Source organism: Pseudophryne corroboree, chromosome 2, assembly GCF_028390025.1.
Source record: "Pseudophryne corroboree isolate aPseCor3 chromosome 2, aPseCor3.hap2, whole genome shotgun sequence".
NCBI lineage: Eukaryota > Metazoa > Chordata > Amphibia > Anura > Myobatrachidae > Pseudophryne > Pseudophryne corroboree.
Genome location: NC_086445.1, coordinates 705,250,099 through 705,273,599, shown reverse-complemented (window position 1 = coordinate 705,273,599; position 23,501 = coordinate 705,250,099). Strand labels below are relative to the sequence as shown.

Here is a 23,501-nt window from a genome sequence, read left to right as displayed (position 1 = left end):
GTGGAGACAAATACAGGAGATGTATTGAGAGGAGGGGAACTCAGGTAGTATATGAGGTGAGAGTGAGGGAGACACAGTCAGGCAATGCAGTGAGTGGGGGAAGGGGCAGGAAGGTGATGTAGTGAGGTGGGGAAGCACAGGCAGGAAATGTAGTAACACTGAGCGGCAAGAGATAATGGGCCTAATTCAGACCTGATCGCTGCTATGCGTTACGATCCATATGTATGTGCAGTCGATCGATAATAGGCCGCTGTGTGATTTCATACAACAGGGATCAGGTCTGAATTAGGCCCATAGTGTGGATTAGGACTGGAGTGATTGACATACAATGACCATTTGTGTGAGGTAATAAATGGGTTCCCACTAAAATACAGATGTGTCACGACCATTTCATGAGCGTGTTAAATCCAGTGACGGCATCTGTGTACGCTGTGGTTCTGGCTCCAGTGTCTTAGTTGTGACGGACACTCTGAGCAACCATATTGCTGCCCAGAGGATCCATGGTGCCACTAATGTGTGTCATTATCATATTTTTTCAGATCCTCTGTGTAGCGGGGGGGGGCAGAGGAAGGAAACGTTGTGATGGAGAGAGGAGCAGAGGGCTGAAGTTGTGGGGATGGAGGAAACAGGCATGAGACTTGCAGATAGAGACATGCTGAGAGATTACATACCTTCTCGCAGTTCCAGGTGTCATAGCAGCATTTACTGAGTTACACCAATTAGGAGCTTCTCTAGTCAGTATATGCTGAGGTCATCCAATCAAAGCTCAGCACATGCTCCTCTGACCTCTGAGCTGTATTGTGGGCAATCAACGACTGGCCATCGAAGGTTGATGGTTTTAAACCATCAGGGGAAAACATTGATGGTTTAGCTCTTGAAGGTTGAGAGTTGTGCATGCTCAGACCCGGGCCATTACTGTTTTTTTATCAATACCGGGGGCCGCTATTTATGGTGCAACACTGATGCTGTGCCATTGATGGGAAAAAAATTATTGTCATCAGCTATAGACATCGATTGTTGCAAACCATCATTGGTCAATGGCCATCCCTACTGTGCCGTGTCTCATTTCACAGTCTCATCTCAGGGTCCTCCTTTGTCACTGCCTCTACAGATCAACCATTACTGAATTAGTTCACGACAATGACCCTGATTGCACCGCCTCCCCCTTCACGGGCAAGCCTGCTGGTCTGCAGGATTCACAGGAGTTTAAGAAGAAATAAAAATTAACTTTAATGCATGGTACAAACAGGTGGCAGGTGGGACCACTGGGTCACTCCCGCTGGGCCTTAGACGGTGGTCTATATCACCTTGTTGGTAATCCATTGCTGATTTGAAACTAACATGGCTAGTCTAATGTCTGACTAGATGAGGAAGGGGACAGAGTGGGAGAAATCTTGGAGACGAGCGTGAGTTGAGATAACCAGGATAGAGGTGAGGCAGCTATCACTGGATTGGTTTTGGGCTTGCACAATATTGCTCCGCTCTGACTCATAGTCTGACTCCCCTAAAGGCCACACAAAAGTGTCATTGAGGTCTATGTGTCATCCTTCCTTCATATTTGCCTTATTAAATAGACTCAACAATGGGGGTAATTCCAAGTTGATCGCAGCTGGATTTTTGTTAGCAGTTGGGCATAACCATGTGCACTGCAGGGGAGGCAGATTTAACATGTGCAGAGAGAGTTAGATTTGGGTGTGGTGTGTTCAATCTGCAATCTAATTTGCAGTGTAAAAATAAAGCAGCCATTATTTACCCTGCACAGAAATAAAATAACCCACCCAAATCTAACTCTCTCTGCACATGTTATATCTGCCTCCCCTGCAATGCACATGGTTTTGCCCAACTGCTAAGAAAAATCCTGCTGCGATCAACTTGGAATTACCCCCAATGTTAGGAATATGTTATATGGGAACATAGGGTGTATAACACAAAAGAAATCATAATGTTATCACATTCTTAATGACCACCTGATGCAAAAATACGGCCATGGGCCTATATGTTATATACTGTATTTTGGGATGCTCGGCAATAATTATGTTTTATTTCTGAATGCTTGATTTCTGCACAGCACTCAGTAGTACTAGTATATGTGGGATATAGGGCCTAATTCATGTTTGTACATAATGCCAATTTTTTTTGCAACGGAGTGATAATCAGCAGACTACGCATGTGCCGCAATCGCACTGCGCCCACGTCAAGGTACCTTAGTGCTCACACTGACATTTTATATGCAGAGTGATTGACAGGAAGAGAACATTTGGGGGTTAATGTAGGAGTGGCGGCAAAAATTCAGGCCGTTTTTAGGGCGTATATCTGCCTTCAGCTGTGTTCATGTATTGTATGTAGAGAACAGGGCGCCAGCGTGGCTACTGCCACAGCCAGTCTGCATAGCCATAGGTCTGCCCTTAAAGTCAATGTTCCTCATTCTTGCGTATAGCCTGCACGTGTACGCATTTGCAAATGAGTTTGCGATGACTCCGGTGGGCGTCTCTTTTCATTCCTGAGCGGCAGCTTCACTTGCTAACATTAGCAGTTCCATAGCCTAGAAAATCGCGCTTGCTAAAGCAAGAATTACTGTAGGTCCCTAGGACATCCCTGCAGAAGAAATGGGTTCTTGGTCTAAAACAAACAAATAAATTGAAATAAAGAAGTTTTTAAACACACACACACACACACACACACACACACACACCAATTTCTCGCTCTTATAGTGTTCCCTAAAACTAGATAAAATTACAATAATTATGAAATAAACAGAGAAAATAGGTAAACACATTGAAGAACATATTGCTAGGGCTCCAGTAATTGTTAGAAAGTCATCATGAATATAATTTTATTCTTAAAACCATAAAAATGTTGCAGGTCAGTTGTTATGATACAGGTTACATAAATCCAAAGTGAGGTCTAATATGTGTAGAAATTTAAACCAGATATTTTTAGCACAGCACAATTAATAACATTGGAGCACTACATTACTTATATAGCGCCATCATATTTTGTTGCGTTTAACAATTGGGAACAAAGCAGTAATAAAACAAGACTGAGTAATAACAAATAGACAAACTGACAATCTATAATTATGACGTGACTGAATTGTGTAATATTTTTGCATTTTAAATACTCAACTTTGTTAATAACTTTCAAACAATCATAACAGATATTGGGGTAATTCCAAGTTGATCACAGCAGGAAATTTTTTAGCAGTTGGGCAAAACCATGTGCACTGCAGGGGAGGCAGATATAACATGTGCAGAGAGAGAGAGATTTGGGTGTGGTGAGTTCAATCTGCAATCTAAATTGCAGTGTAAAAATAAAGCAGCCAGTATTTACCCTGCACAGAAACAAAATAACCCACCCAAATCTAACTCTCTCTGCACATGTTATATCTGCCCCCTCTGCAGTGCACATGGTTTTGCCCAACTGCTAAAAAATTTCCTGCTGCGATCAACTTGGAATTACCCCCATTGAGAACTGTATTTTAGATATTTATGCAATATTGGAACATTTCCAAGAATAAATGTTCATTGCGTCCTCTTTAACCATTTAATGGACAATTTTTTCCTCAAAATCTGGTTGGGCACCATTGTAAAATACTTGCCTCCCCCCAGCAGAAATAGCCCCTACAGTGACAAAAGAATCCCCACTTTATCCACCCTCCTACTGTTAATAGATCCCTGAGGCAAAGTCCTCCCCCTTCCCTATGTGTCACTATATATCCCGAAGCCCCAAAACATGTGGTCAGCACACACCAACTCCCCACCCACCCCAGTGGCAAAAGATGCCCCCCCCCATTACTCCCCCATCATAGCCCCTCCCTCTCACCTTACTGCAGAGCTCAGTGGAGCATGGGTCGGTGGGCACTGATCATTAGCTGCAGCTAGTCTTTGCACATGCAGAGATCAGCTTAATTGTGCTGGTGGGGGAACTCTGGGGTCTATTTACTGAGCCTTAGATGGGGATAAAGTCCCAACCAACCAGTTCCTAACCAGCGGTGCAAGTATGCGGGTATGCTCGGGTACGGAGTACCCTTAAGAATTTGGCAGCGGGTACGCAGTACCACCTGCCACACACTTTGCCATTACCACAATTAAAATGTGCCACAAAGCAACAAGACCATGGTGCTTGGCAGCATGATGGCTCCTCCCACTTTGTCAGGGGTAGTGGGAGTGCGACAGTGGCTGTATTTTCCTGTTATAATGGAGGCATTACTATATATTGGTATTAAATTGGGGGCATTACTATATATTTCTATTATACTGGAGGTATCACTATATATTTCTATTATACTGGAGGCATTACTATATATTTTTAGCCTTGACTCCAGATTCCCCCCCAAAAAAGGGGCTGTCATGTGGCCAAACCGCTAGTGTCGTGTGGCCACTCCCACTAGCAGCATGTGGCCATGCCCCCTCACAACATGTGACCACGCCCATTTTTCGGCACTCAGTACCACTAAGAAAATATTTCTACTTGCACCACTGCTCCTAGCGGTCATTTTTAAAACACGGCCTGTAACAAGACAGGTAGGAGCTGATTGGCTGGTACTTTATCTCCATCGACTTTATCTCCATCCAAGGCTTAGTAAATAGATTCTGTGTTAGTTACAATCCATGCACCCAAGAGTGCTGCTCACATGGCATTCTGGGGTGCAATTTACGGGAGTAATGTTGGCGGTCACATACCACAACATCATTCCCAGGGGGCTGCAGGAGGAGGAGGTCTGTTCTGCACTTGTGCAGAACGGATTTCTTCCATACAACTGGGGGATGCAGCACGGAGGTTCTGACGTATGGGATACGACCTGGTCAGGGAAATGTACTCCTGATCATACGTTAGTGCCAGTTAAGTGTGACCATACCTCCAAAAGAGGGATAGTTCAAGTTTTGGTACTAACAGCACCTAAGTATCTACTATTATATTGTAGTAATCGCTACAATACTTGCCCATTACATATAGTAGAATGAAAACTTTGTAAAGTCATCAAACTGAGGAACAGGGGAAATAATGATTTAGTGAATTTACGGGAAGAAATCCTGTTGAGAGTAGTTTGATGTGTATATATATTCCAACACCAGTAAATGAGAAACATATGCTTCCCTAGACCAAGCTCTTATCCACTTTTCAACACAGCTATAAAATAAGACAGATGCTATAAAAGTTCTTTTAACATCTGAGAGCATGCAAAGTGTAGCAGATATTTCAGCCGACCACATATTCATATCCCATCTATAAACAAAGTTCATTTTATTAGGCTCACTGGGACTAGATTGATAACTTTTACATTTGATGGATCCACCCAACTTTTTTGGCTTTAGTGCAAACAGCAAACGAATCCTGTAACCTAGTCACAAAGAATAATGCTGCACATGGATTACATCATAAGAATTATAAGAAGTATCGGTAATGTCCAGCCCATGAAAATCTGTTAGCAATTTGCATTGGCTCCAAGCACAAAATTTCATGTTTTCTTAACCTATTCTGTTGGGTGGATATGTGTTATCTTATATACTACAAAAACTATTGTCTTTAAAAAGTCAATATTAATTTTGTTTATTTCACATACCAGCTCTAGAGGATTCATTAAATCCTATTGGCACAAATATATTGGACTAATACTCATAGTGTAGTTTTTCTCATGATAACTGCTTAGTAACCTCAGTATATGGAGAATTACAGTTCTTTCCGCATTAATCCCTTATTTGGATTTTGTTATTATTTGTATCTCTTTAGTATCAGTGGCAAATCTGTCGAGTGGTTGGCCAAGAAACAAAAGTATGCTCTGGCCCCTCCTTCCTCGTCCCAAGAAAAGAGGCAGTGGGTGACTGGGGAGAATCATTGGGTGACAGCCGGAGAGGCCATGAGTGATGGAGAGGCAGTTGGTGACTGGGGAGTCAATGGGTGACAGGCCGAGGGTGTTAAAAAGTGGCAGCAGTTGGCAGGGAGTGGTAAATAGAGGCAGTGGGTATTTGGGCAGGGTGGGTGATTAGGCAGGCAGTGGATGACTGGGAGAGGCAGAAGGTGAGAGGGAGGTGGTGACTGGGGAGTCAGTAGGTGATTAAGAGGTAGAGGTGACAGGTAGCGGATGACAGGGGAGAGGTAGAAGGTGACAGGGAGTCATTTATTATAAAATTATTGGAATCATTAAATATATAGAGAGTGAGGGAAGGAGAGAAGATCATCAAATATATAAGAGGTGAGGTCGGGAATAATTATATACAATATATAACGGGTGAGGGGTGTAAGAGATCATTAGAGATATTATGTAAGGGATCGGGGTGAGAGAAAATTATTAATTTTATTATATAAGGGTTGGGTGTGATGAGTTGCAGGGAGGGGAAGAGAGTGAAAATAAGATATAATATAAGGAAAGCATTGGAGGGACATTTACTACACATACTAGATACATAAAGCTACAATGTCTAGCTATGGCTATGCCCGGGGCCATATTAACCCATGGCTGGGCCCCAAGGCTTTCAGGTATTTCGGGCCTCTTCTGTCATTTCAATCTTCCATTGACTACAGCTGATGTTTGGGAAGCAGAAGTCTGCATAAAGTCTGCTGAGCTTTGTTCTCACAGCACAATCATGTTTCTTTTCTGTTTTGGAATAGTGCTAGTGCGCTATTGGTCCTCTGTCTCCTTTCTTCCTTGTCTCAAAGCAAACCTCAGCTGCCTTGCTATGACGCAGAGTGCCTTTAACCATTGGAGCCCTAGGGTGCAGGTAACAGTGCCTCAGTAATAAAAAAATAATTGACGGACACCTAGTTCTTGCGGGGTTCGAAGGCTTGTGGGTCCCTAGGCCTCAGCTAGTTAGCCTAATGGGTAATACAGCCCTGCCAGCGCTCCCTGCCTTCAGTTCCCCGCCCACGCCCAAAGGCTTCCAGCCCTAGCTCCTCTAGTTCTGCCTCTGTTTAGTATGGTTAATTTGTTTATCTGTGATCAAAATTTACACAATATACCTGTATTTTTCCTTTTTTTTTTGTTTTGCGTAGTGTTTTTTTCTTATCTGTTTGTCCTTGAATATTTAAGATATCCTGATTGCAAAAATATATATACTCTATCCACATACTAATCAGATGTTACAAAAACAATGTTACGTTTGTTTTGCAGGAAACCATCCTGTTGAAATGGGGATATGTATCTGAATATGTGACACCATGGCGGAAGGTCACTATTGCTCTGGTCACCTGTGGCGTTTTGTTAGCTGCTTTTATTCTGGCTGGCTACTTTCTTTCCAACAGAGAAAGCTGGAGTCCTGGCAGACAGAGACTGGTTAGTTTATATAGCTGGCAAAATGATCATTAATGTGTCAGTGGAAGGAATGATTGTGTGTATCCTCTTCGCCATCCCAAACATTATGATACCATAGAACCAAAGTAATGAATCTTAAACACCAGGAATTGTGTACATAATCATCAGAAACCTGCAATGCCATATAGTTTCATACAGTACAGTACATTGACTGGAAAAGGTACCAAATACCAGAATCATTGGTTGTCAAGTGTATTCGGCAATCAGTAGTACCGAGCATGTTTGTGACTTCTTCAGTAAACGAATATGTTTTTTTATGGCTTCCTGATTCCCAGTCAATCATAATATCTTCAGGGTTACTTGTGCTATCAGGGGCAGAAGCAAAATAAAATTGTGTAATGAAGGCATGCATTTCCACCACTATCTCAAGGAGGCCCCTGCTTAATTCTTCTGAGCATGTGCAAGGATTGGCATTAGCATAGTGCTGCCCAAAGTGAAAAGCAAAGGAGGCCAGCCCATTGGATGAGTGAGCATTGCCAGGCAACCCCTGCAGCTGCAACTGATATACTTGCAATGCGGCAATGCCCATCAGACAACTTTTGCACACCACTGATCTGGTTAATATGAAGCTGCCAATAACATTGCTTGTCCATTGGAACTATCTATGCTGGGCATTTTGACAGACGCAGCGTTTTCAGTGTGTTTCACCATGAAGGTGTCTGATAATTTAATTTCTGATAATTTCAGTGTGTTTCACCATGAAGGCGTCTGATAATTTAACCTCCTTCCTGTTTGCACCTGGTGAGGGGTGTCTAACGTGAACATACAGTACTTATTATAAATACATTTTGCATTTATGTACTGTAGACTACAGTACTAAATTTTATAATTAGCTCTAATTAAAAATGCTGTATGAGTTTACAGTTATTCTGCATTCATTATCTGCTCCAACACAATCCTAGCTGTACATGAGCATCCACTTACAGTATCTGTGATTAAGTGCTGGGTAATGTCATTTAATCCAAACAAAGGCCTAAAATAATTGAACTACTTCCTTGCTGCACACTAAGGAATTAAAAACAACCAGTAAACAACACTGAGATTATATTAAACTTTTTTTCCTGTTCTGTGTAATTTCTGTAAGTGCAACCATACATGGATATTTGTCTATTTTGCAACTTCCAGCTAGTCATTGGAATAGTGGGGGTCATTCAGATCTGATCGCTGGGCAGTGATTTTTGCAGTCCTGCGATCATATAGTTGCCGCCTACAGGGGGAGTGTTTTTTCGCTGTGCAAGTGTGCGAACGCATGTGTAGCTGAGCTGCACAAACTGATTTTGTGCAGTCTCTGCGCAGCTCAGGACTTACTCTTCCAGTGCGATAGAATCCTGCTGATGAGGGTCGGAGCTGACGTCAGACACCCTCCCTGAAAACACCTGAGACTGCCTGCGTTTTTCTGGACACTCCCTGAAAACGGTCAGTTGCCACCCATAAGCGGCCTCTTCCTGTCAATCTCCTTGCGAACACCTGTGCAAATGGATCCTTCGCACCATCCTGTCGATGACCAGCGAAGCCCGTTGTAGCTGTGCGGCGCGTTGGCGTAGTGCGGTATATACGCATGTGCAGTTCGGATCTGATCGCTCGCTGTGCGAAAACACACCGCAGCGATCAGATCTGAATGACCCACCGTGTCAGGTGCACGAGGGGAGTAGGCAGTTGTAACAAAAGAATACAGGCCCATCCAATAGCCTAGTGTTCCGAGGAGGAGCATGTCCCCAGCCCTCTTCCCCAGAAAACATGACCACTTCCCCTTCAATGGGCAATACAGCTTATCAAAAAGGGCCCCGTCTTTTGCAGCTGGGATAGCCACTCCCACATGCACTTGACAAAGCCAGCTAGTACTGGGATGAGATGGATCTCACACCAGCACTGGATAGTGAGGACTCTGGGATTCTGCAAAACACAATCCATTGGCAAGGATTATAGTCTAAGAAATATGAGGACATGATTTTATTTTGGAAATTGTGGTAGTTTATAGAGCAGGTTTAGGATTAATTATCCTTGAAACAAGTACTGTATATACAGGAAGAATAAGCCAGAGCAATTTAAAAATCCCTGTAATTTTTTTCAAATAAACTATGGGGGGAATTCAGTTGTGCATGGTCATTTATTTCAGGCTAACGTTTTGTACATATAGTGGCACAAAAACATCAAAATACTATTGTGCAAAAACCAGGATTCGTGCGATAATTCTTGCCGGCAAAACCAGAGAAAAGTATAGGTGAAAGACAAGTGGGGAAATCTGTAACCCCTCAAAAGCCAAAATAATATTGGGTAACAGTATAGAAGTGTATTAGTGGTCATAATAAAAGTATTTAGGGATCTTAAATTGTGCCAAATGGCTGTTATATGCATATGTTTTTCAGCAAAAAAAGTGCTCAAATTAAATAAGGTGTACATAAAAGTGGGTATAAGTATATTTGGATCATTTTAAGCTACTTTAAAGAACTTGAAAAAAGCTCCCAACTGCAAGCCTAAAACACTTGTCCTACTCATAAAGCACCCCAATACACCTGTCCAACACCTTGTACCCCAGTTTCTATCATTTTGCAGTCCAAAATGACATCTAAATACTTTCCAATTTAAAAAAAAAAAAAAACTTCTAATTGCCTAATTATACCCCTTCCACACCGCACAAATAACCCGGTATCGACCCGGCATATTGCCGGGTCGACACGGGTCAGCGTGCGGTGTGAAATCACCATAGCCATTAACCCGGGTCACCTGACCCGGCAATTCGAGCTGGGAATAAAGCAGTGTTATTCCCGGGTTGAATACCGGGTCAATGGGAGCGTAAACGGGCTCCCTGGTCGCTGTCTCCTAGCGCCGCCCCCGCTGCCGGCTCTGCCCCCCGTCGCTATGGCAACCCGCTCGACATATTGCCGGGTTGGGGAAGCCAGCAACAGCGTCTTATGACGAATCCCACACGGGAAGGACCCGTTTCCAATTCCCGGGTGGGATCCGGCATTGGCAGTGTGAAAGGGGTATTAGTAATTAAGGGAGGTGTCCCAGGGGTTCTGAACCAAATCCCAACATTTTTACCTTAAAACACGGATTTTCCACAACTTTTCACCTACTCGGGAGGTGGTGAAAAGAAATTTGCTTTAAACCTTTAGAGAATTATCACCAGTTATTTTTCACGGACAATTAAATAGTGACTTTTCGCGATTCACAATAAGAGCCCCGTTTTTATGGCAAAAATGGGATTTCGTGGGCAATTAAATCCCCCCTTTGTTTTAAATGCAATGCTCACATATGATTATTCTTTCTGTTTTTTTGTAATTGACCTATTAATGTAATAGTACATAAATATGTATTTAAAGTAATTGTGTTATTTTCCCTGAGCTGTTTGAAAGACTGTTTTAAAAGTACAAATGATGATTCCTATCAGATACAGGAGACATATTTCATTTCACATAGAAGCACTTGGACACTTTTATCATTAGCACTGCTATGTATAATGTAAATACATTATACTGCCATATTAGCTGCTAAACATACAGTGCAGTATATGGCATAATGGGTAATGTCAGAGTGTAAAGCCCCATTGCTGGGTCTGGCTATTCGTGTCCTCACACCTTCACTTATATACTCCTATTCACTGCCGGTGCAAGGTTCTCAGTACCCTAGGCAAAACTGTAGTCTGCTGACCCACCCCTCCCCAACCCACCAATACCTACATTACAGCCACTCAGGGGAAATTGTGGAGGTGGCATCTTAGGAGTTGAAAAGCCACCAACTGCATTAGGTTCAACAAGGATGCCTCTGTCAGAGATATCCTTAATTGTGTGATAGGAAGACTCAGGGGCACCCCCTGGATCACAGCTGCGTGAAGCTGCCTAATGGTAGAGCCGGCCCTGCTCCCACTGTACTCTTCTGAGCATGTACAGGAGCTAGAACAGGCACAGTGAAGCCACATTTGGGCTTTCATTTCTGGAACCATGAATCACAAATGGGGTGCAACTGAGCATGTGCTGACCCTGTATACTCAGGAGAGTAGAGCTGGTGCCAGAATTGTGAATGTAAGGGTATTGGCCAATCATTCCTGATAACCAGGCCCTATAGTCAACAAACCTCCGGAGATTACTATACTTCCACTCTGTGTCATTTTAGTGGTCCAAAGTCTTCAGAGAAGAATATCATTCATCACATTCTTACACGTGATGCACTGAATGCGCAATGTGTTCCTCAATACTATGTTAAAATGTTTGTAATTATGGGGCAGATGTATTTAACCTGGAGAAGTGATAAAGCAGTGATAAAGTGGAAGGTGATAACGCATCATCCAATCAGCTCCTATCATATTTCAAATCCGTAATGATTGGCTGGTGCGTTATCATCTTGCGCTTATCTCTTCTTTATCCCTTCTCCAGGCTTAATACGTCTGCCCCTATGTATCATATGTGTAGTTCTAGGGCCGTAATTAGGGGTGAGTAGGCTTTGCAGATGCCCAAGATACATGGCCTGAGGAGGTACCATCACTGTTCCATGGTATCTGCATCCTGGTCCCAGCAGCTTTCCCCCTTGCTGTGATGTCATAACCTCATGACTTGCAGTGCCGTCGTAGGACGGACTTTCTCCCTGCTGACTAGTATATTGATGTACACACATAGATAAATGTTATAGAATACAGCATCACAACAGAAAAGGAATCCTAATGCGCTAATACATATAAAATTGTCAATTCAATATATGGTGGAATTGATGTGGATCCACCTGACGAGGCCAATCATGTGTTCAGTTGTACCAGAGTTTTATTCTGTGATGCATAGCACCCTAGAAAGAAATCCCTCTCACCAAAACAGATCACCCAAAAGAAAATTATCAGTATTTTTTCAACCAATGTTGTTTTATTGGATCAACAATATAAAATAGCATGTAGATTTAAAATCTCAAAGAGATCCATAAATGTCATAATACAATAAATGGTATAAATCTCCCCTCACCTTAGCAAAGGTGTGAGCTCTAGGTGGAGATTTAATTGCGACGACACAATGGACACAAGTTGATGAATCGTACACGTTTTGTCTCACTGACTTCATCAGGGGCATATATCTGATTTGGATCTCAAGAAGGTTATGAACAGCCGTTTCCGAGATTCAGTTTTAAAGATGAACACATGATTGGCCTCGTCAGGTGGATCCACTTAAATTCCACCATATATTGAATTGACAATTTTATATGTATTAGCGCACTGGGATACCTTTTCTGTTGTGATACGATATTCCAGGTCTGAACTAATAGCTGACCTATCCATAGCGCTGCTTTCTTTCTAGTGCAAATTCTGGAGTATTTTTTGTATTTTGTCCATAGAATACAGCATAGCATGAAAAAATGTCCTCATTTAAATCATACGCTAAAGAACTTCCTTGTGAATTGTGTAATTAATGACTTCCCTTAATTTCCATTATACTAGACTGTGACTTAATGCTTGTGAACACTAGAGGCAACACTGAAATTCACGTGAGGCGAGGTGAAGTGTTAAATAGTGACTGTACAGGTTTATTATGTAATGGACTTTCAACTTTTTAAGGCACATTTTATACATTATAATAGCACCAATATGCCCAAGTCCTAAAAGTGTGCTTTTTATTGTATAATACTGTAATTTTTTTCACATTGCTTTAATGCCCATTGTGTTCTGTGTACATGAATGATGCGGTCACGGTGTGTAAAACTCAGTGCTATACATTGAATGCAATGTTTTTAATTCTAGTACCTAGTATTTCTAAAAAAAAAAAAAAAACATGGTGAAAAGCATGGCATGGTTGTAATTTGATTGGATGAGATGTCTTCCACACTAACCCTGCTTGCTGTATCTGTCTGTATAGGGTGAAGATCCATATTACACTGAGACAGACAGCCAAGGTAACACTCTGGTGTCTGTATCTGCCTATGGTCAGGACAAACCCAATACTGGAACCCGAGAGAATGGAACAGGTCAAGTGGTCACTCCTGCTTCAACCAATGGGCACTCAACAAAGAAGCAAACTGTTTCTGATACTGAACTATAAACTGAGTATAATGCTAAACCAAGAGGAGGCTTTGGATGGCGATATAGACCAAGTCATTTATTATTTGATGAGAATTGATGACTGTTGCTTTATAGACCCATGGTAACAAGAAACTTCAATCCCAAAGTCAGCAACACTGAGAGTAAGCCCATGCTTAAAACAATTGTGGGATTACTAAAAGATGATTTTTCTTAAACCAGATTGTGTTTCCTTTTCACGTATAACATTAGGAAACATTATTAAACCTTTTAATGGTGAGTATCTGGGTAATGTACATAAAAATGGGGGAAACATATCTAACATGTATTGCTCCATCATCTCACGCCTTTCAAACAAGTAAACACCTAAGTATAGATACTAAATGCACACACTGTACACACAGCATTTGTGTAGTTATGCACAGAAAGTGCAAGAACATCCAACCACAGCAAAATCTAGAGGCGGGCCCGGTGATCCGCTGCAGCGCCCCAGCCCTGTGGGTCTGCTGTGAAAAGCAGAGAGGCATACAAGGCCGCAACATTGCTCATTGCAGAGCAGAGCCAGGGTCTTGGGGTGGGGTGGAGTGTATACGGGACTTGGAGACGGGCCTCCTGGCATTGCAGCCACACCACCTGCACCCACGATAGTTCTGCCCCTGATACTTCACATCTATCAGTGTGGATTGACCAGTGCCAAGGGTGCCCCAGGAATCATAGCCTAGTTACTGCTAATGTGCTAATAAAGTCGCCACATGGTAATACAGGTGCTGTACAACTAGACTTATAATGAGATCGATATAAAAAATGGCAAATTGTGAAATATTCATACTGTATTATAGCTTTGTATTAATTCTCTTTAACAAATGAGGACAAAAATTGCAACAAGTGTGGTTCAATCACATTGAATTAATTCATTTTGCCTCAGGCACAGTTTGTGAAGCTACTATTCTTGTTTTAATTACAGTAAGAAAATAGATATATTATTCTACAGTACATGTGCTACAGATGAGCATAGTATAAAATTCAGTACTGCAAGAATTCTATCCCATAGCATTCCCATTTCCATCAGATCTGAATTCAGGGTCATTTATATGACAGGCAAACACAATGCAATGCCACATCTCTATATACCAGCGTGCATAACTGCCACAAGCATATTATTTAGAGCAGTTTCTAAGTGTGGCCTACCTCACCGGTGAATTAAAGACACCTTAAGTACTTGGAAGTGCTGAAATCAAGCACCTAGTTCAACAACACACTTACTTATTCAACTACTTACTGTATTTTGTTTTGTGCTTAATTACCCACCAAAGCTATGAACATTATTCATTTGCATTCAGGATCACATTTGACTTACATTTTTTAGGAGACGCACACTGCAAACCTCTAGCCCTCTTGTGATAACTATACCAAGCCTCATGCAGTCATCTGTGCCATAGTAGTAGCTGTGTACCTGGATGCGCACTTTCTGTTACAACCTCAGCTTAACAGCATTTCCCAAGTAGCAACCAAATGGCACCTGAACAGAAAGGCAATAATTGGGGTCCTGGGACCTCCATGTTTAGTTTATTTCATCCTCAGGAATGTCGTGTTGCCTTTCTTCTGCACCAGGGCATGACACGCTTTTATGCTTGTAATGCCAGCTGAACACTCCTAGCTGCCCATTGTACACCTAACAAGGGGAATCGTCTTAGGTTCCAGAGCTGGTCACAAACATGAAAATACCGGCACATGAAAGGTATTGGCAGCTGTAGAACGAAGATGTGCCTGCCTGTCATAAGTGACCCAGTTCTGTCATGTTTAGGCAAACTGGACTTATTCTATAACCCACACTACCATGGCATAATAATGCTCATACGAATGTCCTGTGCTTTCACTGAAACTGTATTTCACGTGAATATATACATATGTTTACTGTACTATATATGAACAGAAAAATCCTACATTTAGGGGGACATTTACTAAGCAGTGATAAGAGCGGAGAAGTGAGCCAGTGGAGAAGTTGCCCATGGCAACCAATCAGCACCGAAGTAACATCTATAATTTGCATACTATAAAATGATACAGAGCCGCTGATTGGTTGCCATGGGCAACTTCTCCACTGGCCCACTTCTTTGCTCTTATCAAATGTCCCCCTTAGTTTTGGGATAAGTTACAAAATGTACATAGTTATACTTACCTACAGGGCTGCACTGACCGTGTCCCCAAAGCTTCAATGTTCCAGCACTACTCCTCTCGGCTACTAAAGAAACAATGGTGTTAATGTGCGCTCAGCAGTCCTTTAGTAGGATTACATAAGACTGGTGCCGCAGAATTATAATGCAGCCCAAATATTAATCAGTTCTGATAGGACCATATGTTTATACCCACATGCACGCGCGCATGCACGCTCATGTGGGTGTATATATATATATATATATATATATATATGTGCTCTCCGCCATCGCACTCACGACTATTCGCAGGTGCGACTGGTCTGCCGCGACTAGCTTGCCCATGCAGCACGATCCATAGGAAATGTATTGTGCGATAGCTGGGCACATGTAGTTGCTGCTGCGATGCGGGCATATGTGCAAACGCATCACAACAGCTATGAGCAGGGGCACGTATATATATATATATATATCTGTGTGTATGTTTGTGTGTGTGTGTATATATATTTATTTACACACACACACACACTGTATGACTGCACAGTATGTCAATGTCACCAGTAGCTCTCTAGTGAATGGCATCTTGAATTTTAGGTTTGGTGGTCCTCTAAGTGAGCTAGATACAGTTCCACATTATTCTTTTTGATATTGCTTTTCTTGGTAATTGTAAGATTATGAGTTTTATTCTCTTAGTAAAAAGATTGATAAATCTATGAAACCCTTGTTATGCACTTTGTTATTTACTATTGTAACTGAAATGTAAAAACAACTTTCATCAATTCACTTGTAGCTTACACATTGCCTCAATATCTGCAGTACTTTCCAGCACTCCCTGAATTGCAGGAGAATCCCTAAAATAGTGTCGATATTCCTGACTCCCTGAAGAGTCCAACAAACTTCCTGAAGCCGGGCCATGTGGGCAGAACATACAGTAGTTATAATATTATCACTTTCCGCCCACCGTAGTGTAAACACTGGGGAGAAGAATAAGGAGTATTTGTGCTACAAGAAAATGGATTCAGCGCTACAGCACACTGATAGCTACATGAGTGGCTGTGTGCCCAAGATGTGTGATGAATTACCGGTGATTTGTGCTCAAGGAAGTGTGTTGATTTATCAGAGATGTGTGCTCTATTACATGTGTATTGCCTTACAAGGAGTGTATTCTGCAGTACCGGGAATCTAGAAATGTGTGCTACATTACAGAGGAAGTGAAAAGGAGAGGGTTATTTTCTTTTTCATCCACTAGGGGTCACTGGAGTACTCTTGGGATATGGATGGCTTCCGCAGGAAACAGGGCACTGAATATTTAAATTTAGAACACTCCACCCCTCCATATCCCAGCGTACCTCAGTGTTTTTTCTGTGCTCGACGTAGCAACAGGTTCTGTGGCTTGGTCCACAATTCTTTTGAATATTTTTATTTTTTTTAGTTAATATTTCTTTTTCATACACATCCCTTTCCCCCTTCCAAAAGGCAGGGTCAGGGATAGTGCAAGCTGCTACAAGCAGCTGTGGCGTGTCGGTCCTCACTAAATGAGCACCCTCACAGCCAGACAGACATCCTGCACACAGGCTGGCCGGCGCTTGCAGAGAAGCCCCGTCGGAGCCTCACCACAAGCAGGAGTCAAGGTATGTTGGTCGGGGCGGTCAGCTCCCGCTGCCGCCCCGCTGTGTGGAGACAACGTTTCTTTAATAGACCGCTGGCGCACCATACTACTGGCCGCTAAACAGTCCGCCCGCCGCCGCTGCTCCGGCCGCCGCCGCAGCTCAGAGTGCTTCAGGCGCTCCCCGCTCTCTGTCTTCAGCACGTCCCGCTACCCGGCTCCCGCTGGCGGCCCCACACTAACGCTGCTTGCTGCCCGCTGCCTGCCCCGCATGCTGCCTCCGCAAACGGAGCATACGGGGGGGGGGGGGCATTACAGGCTGCAAGCAGAGGTACAATCAGCGGCACGAGGGGGGATAACCTGCAGCAACAGCAGTATGCTAGGCTGCAGGGTTAATTACACAGGATTTTCATACAGATGTCAGTTTAAAGGCTTGTAACCTGTACTGTGACTATAAGTGTAAGCATGGGGGCCATTTTAACCATGCTTCCTGTGTCTTCCTGCTGTGATTCCAGAACGTTCCATGACTACATCTCTACTCCACCGAAGGCGCAGGGGTGTTAGTGGGAATTTGGGATCACATTTCATAGTACTGGCCACGTGTACTGCACTTGGCCACATATATATATAGAGACACCTTCGTACTATTTTACTGAGTCGTGTAAGTGTCTGTTTTTTGTGTATTGTATTGTCTGTCTCCATAATGAGTAAGGCACCAGCAAAAATTAAAAAGCATCACTGTAAAGTCTGTAGCAGTGTGTTACCGGATGGATCTACCACATGTACAGTATGTTTTGTGGATTCAGTTACGAATACAATTTCTGCTTCGGTTTTAAAGCCAGTTTCATCCCCGGACCCTCCATGGGAAATGCTAGCCAATATACTGGCTGGGTTGCAATCAGAATTGACCGCCGCTCGACAAGAGCGGGAAGCGGCAAGATCTGAGTCTAGGGTGAGACCTCCAGAACTACCGGAGGCGTCTCAGCCTTGCGAAAGTTCCAAATCCATTTTGGGTAGACGGGATAAATTTCATATGTCTTATGATTTACCAGTCTCTGCTATGTTGCATTCTGACGATTCCATGCCAGACCTCACGGCACAAGATGAGGGTGAGGAGGGCGAAGTGGAGTCAGATAGTGAGGATTTTAACAGCTCAGGTATTGATAATCTCATCAGAGCGGTGCGTCAGTCTCTGAAGTTTACAGAGACTGAGGAGCCTCTGACAAATGATCAGGTCGTATTTACGAAACGACAGAGAACTCCAATGTGTTTTCCTGTTTCGGAGTCTCTTAATAAGATGTTAGTAGAAACACGACAGACTCCAGATAAACGGTTTTCTATACCTCGCAGATTTAAGTCTAGTTACCCGTTTCCAGACTCTGTGACATGTACATGGGAGAATCCACCAATAGTTGATTCGTCAGTGTCGAAACTTACAAAGAAATTAACCATACCAGTGCCAGCTGCTACTACGCTTAAAGACCCTTCAGATCGCAAAATAGAAACTATGCTAAAGTCCATGCATGTAGCAGCAGGAGTGCTGCTGAGACCTGGCTTGGTAGGCATCTGGGTCACTAAGGCGCTCATAGTATGGATTACAGAACTCAAGTCTGCCCTACATGACGAACACCTTATACTTCTTGCTGATCAAATGTGTGAGGCTGTGGAGTATCTATGTACAGCTTCTACTGACGTCTGTCAGCTTACTTCTCGCCTTTCGTCGTCGCTAGTTACGGCACGACGAGCACTCTGGCTGCGTTCTTGGCAAGCGGAGGCAGAGGTCAAAAGGGGTATAGAGGCGTTACCTTACGGTGGCAAGAAGTTGTTTGGTCCTGAATTGGACATATGGATTACTGAGGCCACGGGAGGAAAGTCGGTTTTCTTACCATTGTCTCCACCGGTACCAAGACGGAGGTACTCTGGACCTGCGTTCAAATCCTTTAGACCTCAGTCCTTTCGCGGACGTGGCAGAGGAACAGCCACGCCTGGTAGACGGGGTCGTGGTTTCCAACAAACCAACACAAGTCGTCAGGACGCTAAGGTCACCGACAAGCCAGTGGCATGACGGGCTACCAGCCCATCTCGGTTCTCCGATTGTGGGAGCACGCCTTCAGACGTTCCATTTGGCGTGGTTCCAGACATCCGCGGATGGGTGGATCCGCAATTTAGTGTTAAGAGGTTACAAAATAGAGTTCGACTGTCTTCCGCCACTGCGGTTTTTCAAGACAGGACTGCCTCTGTCGGACGAAAAGAGGGCGGTTCTGCAAATTGCCATTCAGTCCCTACTGGATTCAGCAGTTTTGATTCCGGTCCCTGTACATCAACAGGGTCAGGGTTATTATTCCAGTCTGTTGGTGGTACCGAAGCCGGATGGCTCAGTCAGGCCAATATTGAACTTAAAGGGTCTCAATCGGTACGTAACTTACTACAGATTCAAAATGGAATCTCTGCGCTCAGTGATTGCGGGTTTAGAGCCAAAGGAATTCATGATTGCGCTAGATCTCAAGGATGCGTACTTACACATTCCGATTTGGCAGCCTCATCAGAGATTCTTGCGGTTTGCAATACGCCAGAACCATTACCAGTTTCAGGCTCTACCGTTTGGCCTTTCGTCAGCGCCTCGGGTATTCACCAAAGTGATGTCTGTGATGATAGCTCATCTCAGATCCCTGGGAGTGACGGTAGTTCCGTATTTAGACGATCTGCTCATCAAAGCCCCGTCTCAACAGATGCTTCTCCAACATGCGCTGCTAACGTACAATGTACTGGTTTACCACGGTTGGATTGTCAACTTCAAGAAATCACATCTGATTCCGTCTCAACGCCTTCAATTCCTAGGTATGATTCTCGATACGGTAAATCAAAGAATTTACCTACCACAATAGAAAGTACAGATTATTCGCCATCTGGTACAATTAGTGCTCAAGCCACGCACAGTCTCAGTACATTTGTGCATTCGCCTCTTAGGAACAATGGTGGCGGCTTTCGAAGAGCTTCAGTTCGGAAGATTCCACTCACGTCCATTTCAACTGGATGTGCTCGCACAGTGGTCGGGCTCGCATCTGCAGATTCACCACAGGGTGAGGTTGTCGCCAAGGGCAAGGGTGTCTCTACTCTGGTGGCTCAAGGTACACAATTTAACCGCAGGGAAACTGTTCGGTGGCTGGAATTGGATAATTCTAACGACGGACGCGAGTCTCAGAGGTTGGGGAGCTGTAGTTCAAAATTGTCAGCTCCAAGGTCTCTGGGCGGATCACGAAAGATTGCTGTCTATAAATGTCCTGGAACTTCGCGCAATTTACAATGCACTACGACAAGCAGTACACATGCTTCGCTCTCAGACTGTCCAAGTGCAGTCAGACAACGCAACGGCAGTCGCATACATCAACAAACAAGGAGGAACGAGAAGCCGCATGGCAATGCGGGAAGTAGCTCGAATCCTCAATTGGGCAGAATACAACCAGGTGATATTGTCAGCAGTGTTCATTCCGGGAGTGGACAACTGGGAGGCAGATTATCTCAGCCGTCGGGATTTTCATCCAGGAGAATGGGCATTAAATCCAGAAGTGTTTCACATGTTGGTTCAGCGGTGGGGTTACCCTCAGGTGGACCTAATGGCGTCTCGCCACAATCACCAAACGCTCCGGTATGTGTCCAGAACGAGAGATCCAAAGGCAGTGGTGGTGGACGCTCTCACAATCGCTTGGCCGTACAGCCTACTGTATCTGTTTCCACCGTTTCCGCTCATCCCTCTGGTGCTAAAACGGATCAAAAGAGAGTCTGTCACAGTCATACTAGTGGCACCTCATTGGCCTCGGAGAGCTTGGTTCTCGGATCTCCACGGTCTACTCGCAGACTATCCTTGTCCGCTCCCACTATGTCCGGACTTGTTACAACAGGGTCCGTTCCTTTACCCCGATTTAGCGCGGCTGCGTTTGACGGGGTGGCTGTTGAGACCGCCCTCTTAAGAAGAGAGGGCATTCCAGAATCGGTTATACCAACCATGTTACGAGCTAGGAAGCCAGTTACGGCAGCTCATTATTACAGAATTTGGCGTGCCTATATAGGTTGGTGTGAAACTCGGAGGTTTCCGACATCATCTTTCAAGTTATCCCATCTTTTGTTATTTCTACAAACGGGGTCAGATGGAGGACAGCGTTTATCCACACTAAAAGTGCAGGTATCTGCTTTGTCAATTTACTTTCAAAGAAGATTGGCTCTACTGCCATCTATACACACTTTTCTGCAAGGTGTCCTCAGAGTACAGCCTCCATTCATTCCACCTACAGCGCCATGGGACTTGAATCTGGTTTTAGATTTCTTACAGTCTTCATATTTTGAACCCTTACAGCAAGTGGATATAAAGTTTCTCACTTGGAAAACAATTTTTCTTCTAGCCTTAGCTTCGGCAAGGCGTGTTTCAGATTTGGGTGCCTTGTCATGCAAGCCACCATATTTGGTGTTTCATGATGACAGAGCGGAACTTCGAACGAATCCCGCTTTCTTACCAAAGGTAGTGTCATCTTTTCACATCAATCAACCAATAGTAGTTCCTGTGTTGACAGCACATTCTGGAACTCTGGATGTGGTACGCGCATTACGCGTTTATGTATCCCGAACGTCTACAGTTCGTAAAACGGATACGTTGTTTGTTCTCTATGATGCTGCCAAGATGGGTTGGCCAGCTTCTAAGCAGACCTTATCCAGATGGATAAAACTGACCATACGTCAGGCTTACCTTCATGCTAGGTTACAGCCGCCTACATCAGTAACAGCTCATTCCACATGTTCTGTGGGAACTTCATGGGCAGCTGGTCGTGGAGCTTCTATGATGCAGCTTTGCCGTGCGGCTACATGGTCTTCCGTGCACACGTTTGTGCGCTTTTACAAGTTTGATACGTTTGCGGCATCAGCATCTAGCTTTTGCCGCCTAGTGTTACAGGTGCCAAACAGCTCTCCCGCCCACGGGGGAAGCTTTGGTACGTCCCAAGAGTACTCCAGTGACCCCTAGTGGATGAAAAAGAAAATAGGATTTTGGTACTTACCAGGTAAATCCTTTTCTTTGAATCCATAGGGGGCACTGGACGCCCACCCAGAGCAGTTTTACCTGGTTTGTGGTAAGTTCAGGGGATCTTATGGTAACGCACTCTCACCGACTGGTTCAAATTATCAAGTGCTGGTTATGGTGTCAACTGTTTAGTTGTCAGTAACGTTATGTGTCAACTTCATTGTTGTCCGTTATGTTATATGTAATACTCCATTGTCAACCTCTCTATAGCTCCTGTTCGGCTCAGTAAAAAACACTGAGGTACTCTGGGAAATGGAGGGGTGGAGTGTTCTAAATTTAAATATTCAGTGCCCTGTTTCCTGCGGAAGCCGTCCATATCCCAAGAGTACTCCAGTGCCCCCTATGGATTCAAAGAAAAGGATTTACCTGGTAAGTACCAAAATCCTATTTTTAGAGATGTGCGTCGATTTTCGGGTTGTGTGTTCTGGTTTTGGATCTGGATCTCCGCTTGTGTTTTGGATCTGGATTGGTTTTGCTAAAACCACCCTTTCGGGTTTTGGTTTTGGATCTGGATGATTTAAAAAAAGCATAAAAACAGTGCAGGAGTGCCGGAGGTGTCCTCAGTGCAGGAGTGCTGGCAGAGTCCTCAGTGCAGGGGTGCCGGCAATTGTGGGAGTGCCGGAGGTGTCCTCAGTGTGAGTGCTGGAGGTGTCCTCAGTGCAGGGGTGCCAGCATTGTCGGCAATGCGGGAGTGCCGGAAGTGTCCTCTATGCAGGGGTGCTGGCAGTGTTGGCAATGTGGGAGTTTCGGAGGTGTCCCCTAGGTTCGGGGGGGGGGGGGGGAGGGGGGGTTCTCTGGGAACCGAACCCGCTCATCCCTAATTATTTTATGCCTATGGTGAATAATTTTCCCATGTCATTTTGTAGCCAGCGTGCAGGGTTCCTTGTGTGGCCCATTGGCAGGTCGGAATCGAGCAGAACTGCATCCTCGGCATTCTGCCTCCGTCCGCTTATGGTAACGTTGCCAGGCTGCCTGCACTACTCACCAGCACCCATATGGTGGTCCCCCCGCCAGAGCCCTTAAATTTGCAGCCCTTGCAGCCAGAGCCCTGATCCCTGAAGCAGCATGCCCACGAAGGAACATACTGCTAATGTAAGTCTCTGGGGCATGCTACACAGAGGCACAGAGGTGTAATGGGGGCATTATGTGTATCAGGCACTATACTGAGGTACATTATGTGTCACTGGCACTATACTGGGGGACATTATGTGTAACTGGCACTATACTCGGAGACATTATGTGTAACTGGCACTATACTGGGGGACATTATGTATAACTGGCACTATACTGGGAGACATTATGTGTAATTGGCACTATACTGGGGGCATTACACGTATCTGCCACTATACTGGGAGCATTATGTTTAACTGGCA

At 44.1% G+C, this 23,501-nt stretch overlaps 1 protein-coding gene across 2 annotated transcripts in view; it reads left to right on the top strand.

The window, feature by feature from the left end:
• CD34 (CD34 molecule) overlaps positions 1–16,172 on the top strand; it is a 122,245-nt gene extending 106,073 nt beyond the window's left edge. For both annotated transcript variants that reach the window (XM_063955324.1, XM_063955323.1), the window contains exons 7-8: positions 7,109–7,270; positions 13,141–16,172. In XM_063955324.1, coding sequence (XP_063811394.1) covers positions 7,109–7,270; positions 13,141–13,323 — 345 coding nt within the window. In that variant the 3' untranslated portion in view covers positions 13,324–16,172. The remainder of the gene's footprint in view (positions 1–7,108; positions 7,271–13,140) is intronic.
• Positions 16,173–23,501: the final 7,329 nt, after the last annotated feature.